Raw genomic sequence first — 17364 nt, forward strand, 5'->3', positions numbered from 1 at the left:
TACATGCACATGTCAAAAGTTGCTGCATCGAATCGAATTAGTATAAACATACAAATCTGACTTGAGCATAGTTAGTGGCATGCAAACAGACAACAGCAATCAATAACAACAGAAATGCAAAAATAATAGTTTTTACATACATACATGGAACGAATCAACTTTAAAAGCAACACAAATTTACATACTCGTATACATACATATAAATTGGAGTATAGTTAAGAAAGATACTCTGCTTTAATAGCCAAAAAAAAAATACATGAAACTAATAACAAATATAATAATTATATACAAATATAATAATTATATACAAATATAATAATTATATACAATTTGATAAGCTGCATACTTTGGCAATCCTTGGCCATGTATGTACATTTGTATATTTAGATGAATGTATGACATCAAAACACATAAATACCTAATGAAAACTTGAAGTGAATTTTATGTACTGTGGTAGAGATCTGTCAGATCCTATAGCTGCATAAAATCACTGCAGACCCTGAAAGTCAAACACAAATGCTTCCATCTTTCATTATGTATATGCCTATATACATACATACCTATATACATACATATGTACATAATCAAAACAATGTATTTCAGATGTGTGCACACATACAGATATGTATGTACTCGTATGTCCAATGAAAAGCTTCAGAAACATTAAGGATCACTTCAAACTTATTTTGTTTGCCACCTAATATGCAATTCATACATACATACATGCATGTACACACATCTATATACACATAAGCTTGCATGCATTATACTTCTCTTGTACATAGCACTTAGAGCAAAACAAAAGAAAAAAGCAAACTGAATATTATTGTTATTAGCAATGCTTCACACTTCGATATGAATATTTATGTATGTACGTACATACCTTGCAGTGTGCTTTAAGCTACACATATATAGGCACACATATACACACACACACACATACACACAACCACAGAGAGACACGCTCACACACACACACACACATATAAATACGCACATAGAAACAAGACTGTCTTTAGGATAAATCGTATGTAGTTATATTTCACTTACCTAATCAAGCTACATACTGTATGTAAATGCTTATAAAAATGTTGAGGAGAATTAAACAAATTAAACAATGATAGACTTTGGGAAAGTTGCACACAAACATATATTTATACTCACACAGAGCCAAAATATATACATATGTATGTATGTATGAATATTGCCATGATCCATCTATGTACATATGTATGACATATATGTATACATATGTATATATGTATGTGCATGCGTCTGCATCGTATATCTAATTTAGTCATTGCTTTGTATGTGCCTATTATCAATTTTTGATGTATATTTAAACATCAGTTACCACTCTTAATCAGCAAATTTTTTTTATTAAATTCAATAACGACTATAAATAAAGTCTATGGAATGCAAAAATTGCACAAAGGCGAAAACAAAAATTGAAAAATGTGTAAATTGGATCGTAAGAAGGATCTTTGTTCTGGCTTATTGATATTTTCTTAACCAATTTTATGATATATTTTTGTATACATACTTAAGTACATATACAATATGAGTATATAGATTCAACACACATATATTTATACATCTTTTTTTTTCGTATCATATATGTACGCATTAGTTCTATAACTAAGTCCATCGTAATAATAATCTAATCCTTTTTGTTTCTGTTTATAAAATGTGTATATGATTAATTTATTAAGTTAACCTCAACACACCACGCATTGTATTTTGTTTCCCAAGTAGAGCAATTTTCAATTGTAAATGTATTTGTAACTAAATGTTATACGTGTACTCTTAAGAAAAATAGCTACAAAGTATATTAACTAATTTTAAAACCAAACACCACAATTGTAACCTATTTATTTAATATATTATAACTTTACAAAATAAATGTATTTTTCCTTTAAGAAATACTATTACGTTCAATTTATTGGTACATTAAGTGGCAACTTAAATGAATTGAATGAATTTTATGGAATTAATAACTGAAAAATGAAAACTTTCAGGTAATTTCAAAGTTTAAAAACAATTGCAGAACCTATTGAAGTGAAAATAACCAGTACGCATAGATACAACTGCCTGTCTGTCGTGCAGAAAAAACGATCCTCGAGATATTTCGTAAGACAGTGTTGGATAAGCGTACTTTGATTTTACTTTGACCGGCCCACTATTTGAAGCTGAAAATTGCAAATACATATGTATGTATGTCTGTAACAAAAGATACGCCTCCCCATTTATTGGGAATATGGGCGAGCGAAAGTATCTTTTCATCGAGGCTCCACTAATAGTTATCGATAACAGTATCACGTAAGTGCTATCCCTGGCTTTCAGTATCTAAGTATCGATGCTTAGCAGCGGTATCGGTTGTATGAGCGCACAAAATAATAATTTGCCGGGCGGGCAGGTGAAACAGGCGCAGATGCATTCGTGCTCGTTTTCGACATAATTGCAACATCTAATAATAAAAACGGCAAATAATAATAATTTGCCGACAAAATTATCAATTTGTATGTAATTAAATGGGTGTTCGTGACAATTAAATGTGAATAAAGAAGGAAAGTCTATCGTATTCGTACTACATTTGAAGCCGGTGACGCGACGCTAGCGCTTCCTATTTAAGCGCAGCAGAGTGGGCGAGAACGAGAGCATTACAGAAAATCTGCAAAAGCAGAAGAAACAGGCGAAAAGCGATGCGAACGATGCATTGAAAAGTTATTAAAAATTGTGCAGTGCCAGTGCAGTGAACGGAAAAAATAACAAGAAATAACAAGATAAAAGTAAGTGTTACGAGCTTGAATTTGTAGTTTTTTTTAGTTATTATTCACCCTGCGTGTGTGTATGTTTAATTGCATGCGTGTGTGTGCGTTTGGGTGTGTTTGGGTGCGAGTGTATGTGTGTGCAAAGTTCCTCCTTTGTTTGCCCAGAACATAAGCGCGTCAGCTTCGGCTTCCTTGTTGCTGCTGCTGCTGCTGCTGTTGTCGGTTTCGTCATTGTCGGTGTCAAGCGGCAGCCTAGAAAAAGGGTGTGTGCTGCCGGCTGAAAACAAACCCGTGCTCCTTACCGCATCCGTTTGTTTTTGCTGTACATATATGCATGTGTGTAAAACAGAAACACATATGCCACCACAATAGCCGCCTATAACGACAACTAATTAATTGCACGCATTTGCTGCACTTGGTAGTAAGTAATGCCAATTAAATGCATAACATATACATGGGGACATACAACTATGTCTGTATGTATGTATATATTCGAGTAGTGGAAAATGTCAATAAATGCATACGCAACAACAACAGCGGCGTAACAAAACACCACCGCCACCACCACTACTGTCAGCTCCGCTGAGGAGGCCAACAAAGCGGCCGCAAACGACCAACACAGCAGCAGCAGCAACAACAACAACACCACCACGACGTTGACCCAAGCCCAAGCCTAAGTACGTGCCGCTTGGCAGCAGCAACAATATGAATCTATCTATATACATACACATACATATGTACATATTTTGTATGTAAGCAGGTACATATGTACATGTGCATATAAGCTTGTGTGTGTGTAGAGAAACAGTAGCAATGAGCTTTGCTCATTGCCTTATACCAAACGTTGTTGTCGCCACCACCCCCAACCAAGTTGCACCCAAAACGGTTCTTGCACCCTTTGTACACATACACACACAAACGCACTAAACATAGAACGGCATCAGCAACAACAGCATTTGAGGATACGGATACAGACTGTGCCTGCTCTCTCTCACTCTCTGTCATAGGCACTTGCTCTCGCTCTCTCTTCACCTCTGTAATCGCGCTCCCATAACTGCACGGATGCTGTTGCTGGCTCTGCTGCTCTCCTGCAGGTACCCACCGCTTGTTATTTTCTTTTTTCTTTATTTTTTCGTTTTCTTTTTCTTTTGCACTTGTCTGTGCCTGTGCGCTTTTGTGTATGTGTGAGGATGGTGGATGGGATGTGGATGTGTGGGCGTGTGTGTGGACAGATACACAGATCCACTCGGCCATCAACTGGCTTGCCACTTGCCCTTTTGACAGCGAGCGAAAATTAAAGCCGCCTAACAATGTCCCAAGTGATTGCGCCACCGCCCAACTTCCGCCCATCGTGCGCTTTAGCCCGTGCAGCGCGTTTTCTTTTTCCAAATCACTTGACCCCATTACCCGGTGTTGTTGTTGCTATTACCATTGATGTTGTTAGCCACTGCACCGGCCAGGCCGTCACAATACAAATACCTGCTCGATGCGTTGCAGTCGCCATCGCCACTGCAGTTGCCGTCGCTTCAGTTGCAGCCACAACCGCTGCCTTGCCTTACCTTGCCTGGCCTGGCCTGGCAGCAGCGCCAATGGTGGTGGTCATTTGTTTTGCCGCTTTCTATCGAACCAGTTGAATTTGCGCACGCGTTGTTGCCGCCAAAGTGAGCATAAGAGCTTATTCTCGTTGCTGCTGTTGTTGTTGCTGCTGTTTTGTGTCAATATTTAACTGCACTTGAAATTATCCATTGGCTGACAAATCGAAAACAAAAAAAGTGGTTGTGTTCTTTATTTTTGCATTTATTTTTGCATTCGTTTCATTTCCCCCTATACGTACTTATGTATGTATGTATGTTGATGTATGTAAGTGTGACAAACTCTGTGAGCTGATAGGGTAAATCGAAAATAAACCTAAGTGTGTGTGAAAGGCGGCAAGCCCAGCAATCGCCTTTAAAAATGTCTATTGTCAGATATGGGTGATTTCGCTTACTAAACAGTCTAAAGTAAACAATGCCCACATAAGGTCATATTATTTATATGCATGTACATGTACATATATAAATAATGGTGATTTATTGCTCAGTTTATAATAAATGTGTTTGCAAGTGCCGATTAAAAGCCAAACTTTTAACTCTCAGACAGTTAATTATTTTAAAAGCATTTTCCGTTCGTTTCAATTCGCAATTTAATTAACTTCAAATAGGTGCAAACAAACTTTCCTACTGTTAATAGTCCGGCCTTGTATTTAAAAATAACCATATGTAAGTAGAATTTTTCAATACATATTTGAAATTACTCTCAATGGCAGCTGTAAATATGAATAGGAGATTCATTTTGAAAACCACTTTTAAGCAAATTCGTTTAAAATTGATCCTTTTTATTATTTTTATTATTAAGCATAATAAGTAATATTGGACAAACAAAACTGCAAAAATCTGAACACAGCGAGGCAAGCATTTCAAATAAATATAAAAATGTTTCTTCGAAATCGTGTGTTTTTCTTTTTCCATTTATATTACTACTTGTACTTATATATACAATAGCTGATAACCAGTCTGCACCATTGGCCATAATACAACTGCCAACATACAGAGTTTTTTAACGGCGAAAAAATACAATGCTTCTTAATATAAAGACTTTTGAGCTGGACTGCATGAAAGAGGGATTAAAACCTTGCTCATATTTTACAATTTCAAATATCGTAAATGGAGCACGTCCTCATTTTTTGTTGTGCCATCATCTTTTTTTTTTTTATCATAAAACGACTATCAGCATTTACAAATGTGCGAATATCAATTTTAAATTGTGCCCTTTCAAACATATTATGTTAACCCGGTACGTTTTCTTATAATAAGAACATCTGGCGAATTCAGTGGATTCGCATATTGGTTGGTGGAACGAAAACTTTAACGTATTAATGCAGATTAGCCATCAAAATTGTTTGATGGATGTTCCATTTATACACATACATACATACATGTGTATTCATTCTTATAACTGATAAGTTAATGGCGTTGGCCAACTAATCAATCATTGTTGTCGTTGTTAGTCACCGTCAAAAGAGAAATGCGCGATCAGAGCTGGCGGAAAAAACTCGGACAAAAGACGAAAGGTGTAAAAAGTGAGTGCCAGTAGCGGAAAGGACTAGAAGTGGTTACCAGGCACAAAAGCATACACTATATAGTATATTCGAATGTGTGCTCATACATATGTATGTACATATGAGTGTGTGTGTGTGTGTATTTATGTGTTTGTTTGTCTTACCTGGTTTGATGAGCTGGTGGCTCTGGCTTTTCCGGCATTTTCCCTGTGTGCTTTCTCTTTTCATTCGATTGGCATTAACAACATCAAGTGCATTCACGATGAGCATTCCCAGTCGTCTTGCTCGTCGTCAACTTCTCGACCAGCAAAAACTAGCGCAATGCTTTTTTTGTGTTTGCTTTCAGCCAGCAAGTTCCATGGCCCAAGACTTGTTGCCATTTGTCTATGTTTAAAAAACATCTGTGTGTGTGTGCGTGTGTGTATGTGTGTTTGTGCATTTAGTTGGTAAGCCGTTGGCTTATTTTTTTCATTTAACCACCGGCCAGTTTTCTGATAAGCCTGACGTGTGACTAAGCTGCAAATTTCTTATTATTGTTTATGACTGCCCAAATTAATGTTCAAATAAGAAAGAAGACATCTGCACATTGCAGATATATAGTATGCGCATATGTCTATATACACTCATATAACTGTATATGTATTTATAATCTCGTACACACGTACAAACAAATACATTTATTCTTTGCGTCCCGCTTATCAGCCAACTCCCATGGCAAACTTATTATAAACTTTATCATAAACAAACAGGAATGTATGTATATATAGTATGTACATGGTGGCCTGCATGGGTACATGAATAGTTAAGTTAAAACCTACCATACTTAATATAATGCATTACATTTGTTTGCCCATATTTGTGGACATTAAACAAATGATAATATATGTATATATTCGTTGTCGCTTTGTTTGAATCATCGTATATCTATAAAATTAATGATAATTTTATTTGTCTCTTGAAACACGAATGAAAATAAGTAATGCTCATTCGTCGTACTGTGGAACTATAGTCCCTAACTCCACTCCTTTCCGATTCAGTTGTTCACTGTGCAAAACACTTTGAATCCATTCGTGCAGGGCTCTAGTATATATGTGTGTGCATGTCTCACGGTCTAGGGAGCTAGCTACTAGTGTTGTGCATATGTATTGGTAATAGTATAATATATGAGTATTTGTTATATTTTGCTGTTCGCTCGAAGGCACCGCATTCGTGTGATTCATGCGCCTTCCCCTCCCCTTCTGCCTCTGCACATCGTTAACAACAGTAGCGACAACAGCAAAGCTGATAACGAAGCATTGGAATTTGGCTTGCAATTTTTAGTGATGTTTCTCTTTTCCCTTCCGCAGAAACAAATAACTACGGGGCGTGTATAGAGCTATAGAGCAATTCGATCTCAAAAAAGAAGCAAAATAAATTAATTTAGCAGAAAAAACACAAGAAAAAGACCACTTCACAATGGCCTGGCGGTTCAAGGCTTCAAAGTACAAAAATGCCGCGCCCATTGTTCCAAAGGCGGAGGCTTGTGTACGTGAGATTTGTGTTGGTTCATATCAAACGTATGGCAACAATATTGCCACCTCCGCTGCCTTCATGGCCTTCAATTGGGAGCACACGGGCTCAAGTGTGGCAGTCCTGCCCCTGGACGATTGCGGACGCAAGAGCAAGACGATGCCACTTCTACACGGACACACCGATACAGTGACAGATTTAAAATTCTCGCCATTTCACGACGGTTTGTTGGCCACCGCTTCGCAGGATTGCCTGGTAAGTCACAAATGATTCGATGGATGTGTTGAACGATATCCAATAATAAGCCTTTCAATTGAAGGTCAAAATCTGGCATATACCCGAAAAGGGTCTGGAAACCTCACTCTCCGATCCAGAGGCCGTCTTCTCACACAAACAACGGCGCGTGGAGACCGTGGGCTTTCACCCGACAGCAGATGGTTTGATGTATTCGACAGCGGCAGGTTGTGTGGCTCTCTTCGACATAAGTACACAAAAGGAAATTTTCTGTGAGCTATGCCAGCAATAGTGACAATTGACTTAATAACTTAACCAATTCGCATATTATTTTTGCATAAAATAGCAAACAATGAACATCCTGAGGTAATACAGTCAGCTAGCTGGCGAGAGGATGGCACTGTGCTGGCCACCAGCTGCAAGGATAAGTGCGTGCGCATTTTTGATCCGCGAGCCACGGGCTCACCCATACAAATGGTGGCGGAGTCGCATCAGAGCATCAAGGACTCTCGCGTCGTCTGGCTAGGCAATCAGTCACGCATTCTGACAACTGGCTTTGATGCCGCTCGTCTACGTCAGGTCATCATACGTGATTTGCGCAATTTCGGAGTGCCCGAGAAAACTCTTGAGCTGGACTGCTCGACGGGCATACTGATGCCGCTGTTCGATGCCGACACAAATATGCTCTTCCTCGCGGGAAAGGGTGATACCACCATAAACTATCTGGAGATCACCGATAAGGACCCCTATCTCATCGAGGGCCTGCGACACACTGGCGAGCAGACAAAGGGGGCTTGCCTGGTGCCCAAGCGTGCGCTCAAAGTCATGGAAGCTGAAGTGAATCGTGTCTTGCAGTTGACATCCAATATGGTCATACCCATTATGTATCAGGTGCCCAGAAAGGTGAGTGGTGTACGATGGCGAGCGATTGGAGTGACTTCGATGTTATATTATTCCATATTGCTTTGCAGACTTATCGAGACTTCCATGCCGATTTGTACCCCGAAACAACAGGCTACAAGACCGAACTCATTGCTAGCGAGTGGTTAAATGGCACAAATCTGCCAGTTCCCAAGATGAATCTGGATCCGGCGAAGCGCGAGCACGGGGACGAGCCAATTATTGTAAGTATCTCAATAGAACAATGGGAATCTTCAGTTGCAATCGAAGTGAAGCGAAGTGTGAAGGGATATACCTTAGTACTTAAAAGAAAGTCTACGAACGATATGAATTTATATATGGATGTAGATATGTCCGCCTATCCTTCCGTATCAATACTGACACCAACTACACTTTGCGTGTAGACTTGTCTTATTATATTCTTTGTTTATTTCGATATCACAACCTGCCTACGATCTGAAATTTCATCGAAATCGGTGAAATATATTATATAGCTGTCATATGAACGACCTGGCAATAATAGGTGTCCCCCTTCTCTGCAAAACTTTTTAACCATTTCAACAATTGTTCTGCAATCTTTCCATACTACACCATATCCGCACACACATACACACACACACACACACCTGTAGGTACATCGTGGCAATTTAAGTGATTTCGTAAAGAATATTGAGAATCAGAAAGCCAAGATCAAGACCCAAAAGCCAACTGCTGTTCAAAGCGGCAACGTCGGCATTGGAAAGCGGAACGATAATGATCATTTTGTAATGCTGCGCAAATGCAACAACTATCCGGAGGAGAAGAACGGCAACGACAACAGCAACAATACCAATGGCAAGAAAAATCCCGAGTGCAGTCTTAGTCAGAGCGAGCTTATACGGAAATTCGACAATAAATATAAGACCGAATCTGAAAAGGATGGACATGAGGATGAAAAGGAGTCTCCTACAGAGAACTCGACTGGTAGCAGTGAAGAGGCCTCATCATCCGGAGGTCTGGACAACAATTCGGCATGCGGTAACAATTCGCCACCGAAACCCATGCCGCGTACTTCGCGGAACAATTCCCTGCCCGAAACCAACAATCCACAGTCCAGTGGTAGCGTAGCCGGAGGTGTCGGCGGTGCTAACAGTGGGGGCGGCGAGGTGGGCGAGTCAAACACACCACGCCCACGACCACGCACGACGGCAACAGGCGTTTATAAGGTGCCATGCGATTGTAAAGCGCTCATGGATTTCTGTTCAGTTTTGTTGAGTTGTTGATTGATCTTGATTTACACCACCACTTGTACATATTTATTTGGTAGCGTTTCATTCGTTTTCACTCATTACAAAAATTATTTCACATTTGTTTTTCAATTGTTGGGTTATTTCTATACTGCTCGTATGTCAGCGATATCATTTTTGAATTTTGATGTTTTTGCAAACTCCTAAGTAGCACATCTAATTATTTTATACGTCATCTGTTTTTTAGCACACCTATAGTTGGTGCATCATACTTTTTGTATTTTGTATTTTTGTTTTTGTTGCCCACACAAGCAATAATCCATAATTTGCTCACTCGCTCACTCTTCGTGCCATCCACAGCCCCGTCTTGGTCCGAAACCCTTCACTGGCAACACTGGAGATGTGTCATTCGACGAGGTATTTGCTGTGCCCAAGGCTCCGGGCTCCCAGGAGAATATATCGCACTTGGTGAGCAACATTAGCCAGGATGCATGCACCGAGGTGCCCCCACAGGGCGTCAAACCTGATCTAATTGTGGAAATTGAAATCAAAAGTAAGTGAGAGTACAAAATAGCTCTAGACAACAATTTTGCAAGCCCTTTTTCCATTTGAATGTGAAGCTTTGATGTTGACTATTATTATAATGTGTTTTATTTTTAATAATAATCCGCCAACAATTACTTCCGATTTTTCAGAGAATCATGAGCATGAACCAAATGTTGCTGGAAATGGCGTGCAAAAATCGCTGACCACGTCGGAGCGTCGCAAGGTAGGCAGAGTTTAATACAAAGATTTTATTGTTTGCCCGTCTTTGAACTTTTGGCGTTATCCTTACGAGCCTGTGCTGACATGACCTCTCTTACATATCTCTGCAAAAAATAATTCTCTTCTCTTTTTTACCTAACACCTAAACCAAATCGAATCCTGCTACTAACACGCACCTATCTGCGCCCTACTGTGTTCTCACTGTCTACTTCCTAACCTGCTGCAACAACTACAACAACCACAACTTCTACGACAACTATAAATAGTCCTCAGCTGACGATGATGAATCGTCCGATAAGGTGTGACAAGATTGCATCGAAATACAATAAACACTTCTGTACTCACACATTGCATTTCATATTATAATTCATTTAGATATTCGAGCAGAACTCCGAGTCATCTGAGAACTCAACCGAAGGCGAGGATAGAACCGATGCCGAGCTGTTGCGTCTTTCGGCAACGCGCCAAAGCATCGCCGAGCGACGTCGTCTCTACGAGAGTCGTTCCAAGAGTCAAGTGGAAGAGAAGTCCCAATCCCCGGTTCCAATGTTAGTAGAGCTGTTGTAAATATTTTCGTTTCCTTCGTTCACTCAGTATTGTCTGTCCACACATAGACGGCGCGAGCAATCCAAAGTGGAGCCATTGAAGCCAAGCCAGCAGCAGGGCAACAATATGAACGTCATGCCTCCGCCGGCCATTGACAGTAAGCGCATTTCAGTGCCTGAAGGCAAGCTAATGGAGGAGCATCGTCGTGGCAATGGAGCTGGAATAAAGAAATCGGCTACGGAGGCCGCATTCAGTGCCGCATCGACTAAACGCACGTCGACAGTATTTGGCAAGGTTTCCAAATTTCGCCATCTGAAGGGCACCAGCGGTCACAAGTCCACACACATTGAGAATTTGCGCAATCTAAGCCGACAAATACCAGGCGAATGCAATGGCTTCCATGCCAATCACGAGCGCGTCGCTGTACCGCTCTCCGGACCCGGTGGAAAGATAGCAATATTCGAGCTGCGTCGTCCGGGACGCTTGCCTGATGGCGTAATACCTTCATTGGTGAACAGCAGCAATATTATGGATTTTCAATGGGATCCCTTTGATGCACAGCGTCTGGCTGTTGCCTGTGATGATGGTATTGTAAAGATTTGGCAAATTGCCGAGGGCGGACTCACCGAACCGACAAATACACCGGCACAGGAATTGAAGGCACATCTAGACAAAATCTATTTCATACGCTTCCATCCGCTGGCTGCCGATGTCCTGCTTACGGCCAGCTATGACATGACCATGAAGCTCTGGGACTTAAACACCATGAACGAAATGTGCGCACTCAGGGGACACACTGATCAGATATTTGACTTCGCCTGGAGCCCCTGTGGCAAGCTTGGCGCTAGTGTGTGCAAGGACGGAAAAATTCGCGTCTATAATCCGCGCAAATCTGAGACGCCCATACGTGAGGGCAATGGACCTGTTGGAACACGTGGCGCACGCATCACCTGGGCCTTGGAGGGGCAATACATTGTGTGCACCGGCTTTGATAAGTAATGCAATATCACATTTATAAATAATGGATTGACTGCAAATATGAGTATATTTTCTTGTAGGGTCTCCGAACGCCAGATCAGCGTTTACAATGCACAAAAGTTGAATGCACCACTGAACACGGCCAGCTTGGATGTGTCGCCCTCAATACTCATTCCATTTTACGATGAGGACAGCTCTACACTGTTTGTGACGGGCAAAGGTGACTCCACAATTTATTGTTACGAGATCACAGATGAGGAGCCCTACATATGTCCGCTCTCGCATCACCGCTGCACATCCCTGCATCAGGGATTGAGTTTTCTCACCAAAAATCATTGCGATGTGGCCAGCGTTGAGTTTTCAAAGGCCTATCGATTGACCAACACGACCATTGAACCACTAAGCTTTACTGTGCCCCGTATAAAGGTAGGAAACCAAACTTTTTCGAAATTTCGATATAATTTAAACGATAAACGTTCCTTACAAACTAGAGAGAAATATTTAAAATTGGAAGGCTCCCAGAAATTAGAAGCAATTATTTAATGCTTTAGTATTATACTTTAACGTTTTTTAAAATCAACTTCATTGGTGCTTAAATTGTTTTGGGTGTCAAAAACTTTTTAATTCAATAATTAAAATAAGCTCAAGTGCAGATAAAAATGACTAAACCACGTGGATTTTGTGAGCAAATGCTTATAAAACTAAACAATTTCACGAATTCAAACAGTATTTTTACAAAGTGAATACAATTTTCGAAATCCTTCCTATAAAGGCGCTGTACTGATGCAAAGAACTCATTCATATTGTGTAAGATTTATACAAAAAGTTGAGTTGAGTAGGCGATTGAAACTTATAACTGATAAAGAAACATTCGCCAAGTTGTAGAAGAGTTTTTCAAATTTGTTTATATAAAATCTAGTCCTAATCATAATTTTAAATGCCTTTTTATTGGGCTATTATTACAGAGCGAACTATTTCAAGATGACTTGTTCCCGCCCACACGCGTTACATGGAATGCTACAATGGACTCTGAAGAATGGTTTGGCGGCAGTGACAAAGCGGCCGCCAAGATCAGTCTACAACCAGAAGGCATGGAGCCATGTAAGTTCAATTTAAAAAAATATATATAAATGATGAATGTTAACCAATATGCTTTTATTGTATAGTATCATCCATACAACAAGTGACGGCCCCTGTGAAAAAAACAGATCATCACTTTGGCAACAAGTCGGAATATGAATGCAACAAGCAGCAGGAGGTTGGTATCCGTATTCCCCCAATATGCCTTTTTTGAACTCTCATTTTTGTTTTTCTTTTTAGATACAAAAATCGGTTAGTGCGCGTATGGAATATACAACCAAATTGGAACAGGACGATATGGAGGGTGTGGATGAGAACGAGTGGCAGGAGTAGCGCTGCTTGCGTTTTGAGTAGTGCGAATATGAAAAGGATAACCATAACAACAAGAACAACCAACAACAATGACAATTTAGCATAGTAGCAGTTTTTTTTACATCAGCACGTATGGCATGCCATCATTTGCTATATATGTATTCATATATACATATATATATACACTCATATATAAGACAAAAGCTCGTATATGCATATAATTATACAATTATATTTATACACTCGCACACACACATATACATATGTATACAGATGTGCAGCAACGTGCAAAAAAAAAAGAAAAAAAAAGAAACTGGATATTGTTTAGGCAGAAAATTCGCGTGCAATGCAATGCAAATCTTATGTATGTACATCTGTCGTCTGTCAATCCCCTCGCCCAGGCACATTTGCTCTTCACATACATACATATGTACGTACATACAACCATTGTATCTGCGCTTGCATGCACATATTGTAACAAGGCAATATTTGTTATTCAGTTGGTCGATCAATCGATCGATCGATCGATTTCCTTCAGCCGAATAATGAGCATCATTCATATGAGAGAACCTTGTAAATAAAATTTCGAGAGCAACAGCTTTCCTATATACATTGACACATACACACACGCACACATCCATGTACTATGTTTTGTTTCTGTCTGTTTTGTCGCGTTGCATTGCATTTTGATTTGCTTTAATACATAGCTTCTGCATTTATATTTTGCAAACATTTTCTAAATGCTTGACTCCTTCCAACAAAATGGAATGATGATTGTTTCCTCATTCGCTTAATTCGTTTGTGTTTGTGTTTACTTTTTTGTTAGGTAGTTAGTCAAAAGTTAGTTTAGCGCATTACCACTTATTAATATGCTTGTTATTAATTATTAGTATGGATGTATGATTTTAAACATTTTGCCAATATTATTATGCATATGCATATACTAGCATGTATATAGTTTGGTGTTTTCCTCACATTATTTTGTTTTGAGTATATTTTGCTTAAGTTTTTGTGGCCATATATAGAAAATCGTGTGCATATGAACATAGTATATTAAAGATATCTGCAATGAATTTTGCAATGCTCAATGCTATGTATGTACGAGTATGTCCATGGCCGAACAAGCAACTCATTCATTTAAATGAAGCAACTTGTTTTCCTTTTTTTTTCATTTTCATTTCGTTTACATTGGTTTTATCTTCTAAATTCGAAAGCGAAAGAAAACGGGGATTCAACAATAAAATTTGCTCATTTATGTAAATGCCAAATTTATAATCAATTCTGATAGATTTTCAAATGTGATTGTACAACACGTTGATCTAGATGGTTAGATAAATTTATCTTATCAATTGTTTTCATTATGATGATTATGATGTATTTTTGAATTTACGTGAGGATGAGTTAAGGGGCCTCATGTCCCCTGTCTCCTTCTGTTTTATGCATGCATATAGCTCTCTCTCTCTATTGTGCTCTCTCTTTCTCCCCCTACAACCACCCGCACTCGTTGCTGACACTGTAGAAACAAACCTAAAGTGAATCTTTTCGCATTGCTGCGACAGTTCTGAATACGAGGAGACAGATACAGATTGAATAATAATTACAGAGATACTCGTCGTATTTGTGTCATAGTATGTTTAATTGAGTGAGCGATATTACAAACAGGCATGCATATTACTTGTACACTTTTCTTCTAGTCTATAGATAGAATCGCTTCACTTTCTCACGCGCTTTTTTTACCGAACGCTTTGTAGTTAGTTTAAGAAGAGATGGTACCCAGACCAAGTATTTTTAAAAATATATTTGTGTTCGGCGGGCATTAAAATGATGCATTTTATATGTGAACGTTTAGGAAGCCAATGATATAACAACAGCAACAACAATATGTATTATCAAATGTACTGAATGAATATTGTAACGTCTTTATGCGTAAACCAATCAACCAAAATTGTTGTAAGAAGAACGAACTGCATACAGATTTTACAAAAATGCATACATACATACTCGATAGAAACAATATTAAAAGAAAGAAACAAACAAACAAACGAAATTCCAAAATGAATAACGAAAAGACTTAAATATATCGTTGCCATGAACTTTTTGAGAACATTCAAAAGAGAAAATCAAAACTGCTCAATAGGAATAACAAATATATAAGTACATATGTACGTGTAGCGTATCAATAGCATTTGTACGTGCAACTATTGCATACATACATACTACAGTATACATAGATAAACAAAATAAACTACAACAAACATATATTTTGTATACACGAACTCACAGCAACAAAAAAGAACTGAGCAAAATCAATAGAAGCAACAGGAAAACAAATATTGTACTCATGAACATGTTTGTCCAAAGTTCAATAATATATACAATATACATAGATGAACCTGAACTCTCGTCACATAATATGCATACACACACATACATAATAATGGGTGCAACACATCAATAATAATAATGATGATGCGACTGATTCACAACAATTTTGACCAACTAATTCAAATCGGGTTGACGAGCACAGCTCATAGGCTTTCCTCCAAACGCCAATACCCGCAATAGAAAGCCATAGAGCTACATAAATACACACACACATATACATATAATTGTAAGCGATTTAATATTTGTATGTCCACATCCTCTATGTGTGTGTGTATTTGCCGAATGAGTGCACGAACGAATGCATTCAATATTTTTACATACTATACTTATACATACTCGTATATGAATGAGGAGAGCTTTGCTACTAAATGAATGTAAAGTATTCACGGCCTGAAAGCGAATGCACCCAATCAATGTAATCATTCACAATTCCAGAGTGTAACTGAACTTATTCGTATCGTTTAACTCCAATAAAGTAAATACCTATTTATGTACACGAATGCATACGGCTCTCCTAATCAAATAAACAGTTAAGAAAGCCAAAAAAAAATAAGTAAATAAATAAGCTACATAATGCGAGTGCACTCACTAGAGTCGAAAATTCAACTGTGAAATCATGTACACCGATTAACTCCATTATGTACTAATGTGAATGATTCGATTGCACTCGTAAATACGCTATAGTGGAACGAATGCTATCAACTTTATTCGAAAGCTGCAAACATTCATGCCATTTATTGAATTCCATTATCGTCTACTGCTTCCGCATTAACAAAATTCGTATTCACGGTGCGTTCTCAATGAGTTTTGCGATGCATTTAAATATCAAAAGTTTTCCTCATTCACCCACACTCATATGATAAAGCTATAGCCATATAGCTATAGCTCTGCGGCTCTGGGATCATTCGTTGTCGAATAAAGATTCCAGAACATTATTAATCAAGCAACATGTGTGCGTTTATTTAACAAACCGAAAATAATAACATTAAATAAATTTAATAAAACAATACAAATATATATACACACTAACAACAACAACAATAAGTAATCGCTAATAGCATATATACTTTCTGCATACATAAGTACATGCGCAAGCAGCTATGTATGTATGTATGTGTTTGTGTTTATATACATATTAGCCATCATATACACATATGTATTTACAAATATATTTAGGTACTTCTTTTTGAATGTCTCTCTTATTTATACAAAAAAACAAAGAACATAATAATAATAATGAAAAAACAAAAACGAAAAAAATGGCAAACCAACAAATTAAATTAAAATATATAAAATCAAATAACAACTTAATGCGATGTCGCAAATCTATGGAAGGATGATAACGATTATAATGATGAGAATGGGAATACTGAGAAGAATAGTGATGAGGCAGGAAGCAGAAACATACACATTATTTATACAATTTATTTTACAGTATACATATATGATATTGATATCGATATTTTAGCCATAAGTAATAAACAAAAATATATTTATATACATAAATAAATAAAATGCAATACAAGATACTTGTCGACTGCCTTTTACTCTCTCTCTCTCT

The 17364-nt window shown here is 38.3% G+C and overlaps 1 protein-coding gene across 3 annotated transcripts; it reads left to right on the forward strand.

The window, feature by feature from the left end:
* The first annotated feature begins 2415 nt into the window (after positions 1 to 2415).
* On the forward strand, positions 2416 to 14040 carry LOC115628862 (coronin-7). Of its 3 annotated transcripts, XM_030525113.1 has the most exons (15): positions 2416 to 2789; positions 7215 to 7632; positions 7697 to 7883; positions 7958 to 8514; positions 8583 to 8735; positions 9144 to 9716; positions 10098 to 10290; positions 10433 to 10506; positions 10769 to 10801; positions 10878 to 11050; positions 11117 to 12043; positions 12107 to 12452; positions 12992 to 13127; positions 13193 to 13284; positions 13347 to 14040. In XM_030525113.1, exons 2-15 carry the CDS (start codon positions 7324 to 7326, stop codon positions 13437 to 13439), a joined length of 3846 nt encoding a protein of 1281 aa, XP_030380973.1. In that variant the 5' UTR covers positions 2416 to 2789; positions 7215 to 7323; the 3' UTR covers positions 13440 to 14040. The 3 variants fall into 3 exon arrangements, with proteins under 3 accessions (XP_030380973.1, XP_030380974.1, XP_030380975.1); XM_030525114.1 differs by lacking the exon at positions 9144 to 9716 and having other exon boundaries at positions 2419 to 2789; XM_030525115.1 differs by lacking the exons at positions 9144 to 9716; positions 10769 to 10801 and having other exon boundaries at positions 2419 to 2789.
* Positions 14041 to 17364: the final 3324 nt, after the last annotated feature.

The sequence above is a fragment of the Scaptodrosophila lebanonensis genome, unplaced genomic scaffold (genome assembly GCF_003285725.1).
Source record: "Scaptodrosophila lebanonensis strain 11010-0011.00,11010-0021.00 unplaced genomic scaffold, SlebRS2 tig00000129-arrow-arrow-pilon, whole genome shotgun sequence".
NCBI lineage: Eukaryota > Metazoa > Arthropoda > Insecta > Diptera > Drosophilidae > Scaptodrosophila > Scaptodrosophila lebanonensis.

Coding starts and splice junctions, on each gene's coding strand:
- LOC115628862 (XM_030525113.1), top strand. CDS start 7,324: ATGGCCTGGCGGTTCAAGGCTTCAAAGTACAAAAATGCCGCGCCCATT. Junction 12,044..12,106: donor GTGTGCACCGGCTTTGATAA/GTAATGCAATAT, acceptor ATTTTCTTGTAG/GGTCTCCGAACGCCAGATCA. Junction 13,285..13,346: donor AATGCAACAAGCAGCAGGAG/GTTGGTATCCGT, acceptor TTTTCTTTTTAG/ATACAAAAATCGGTTAGTGC.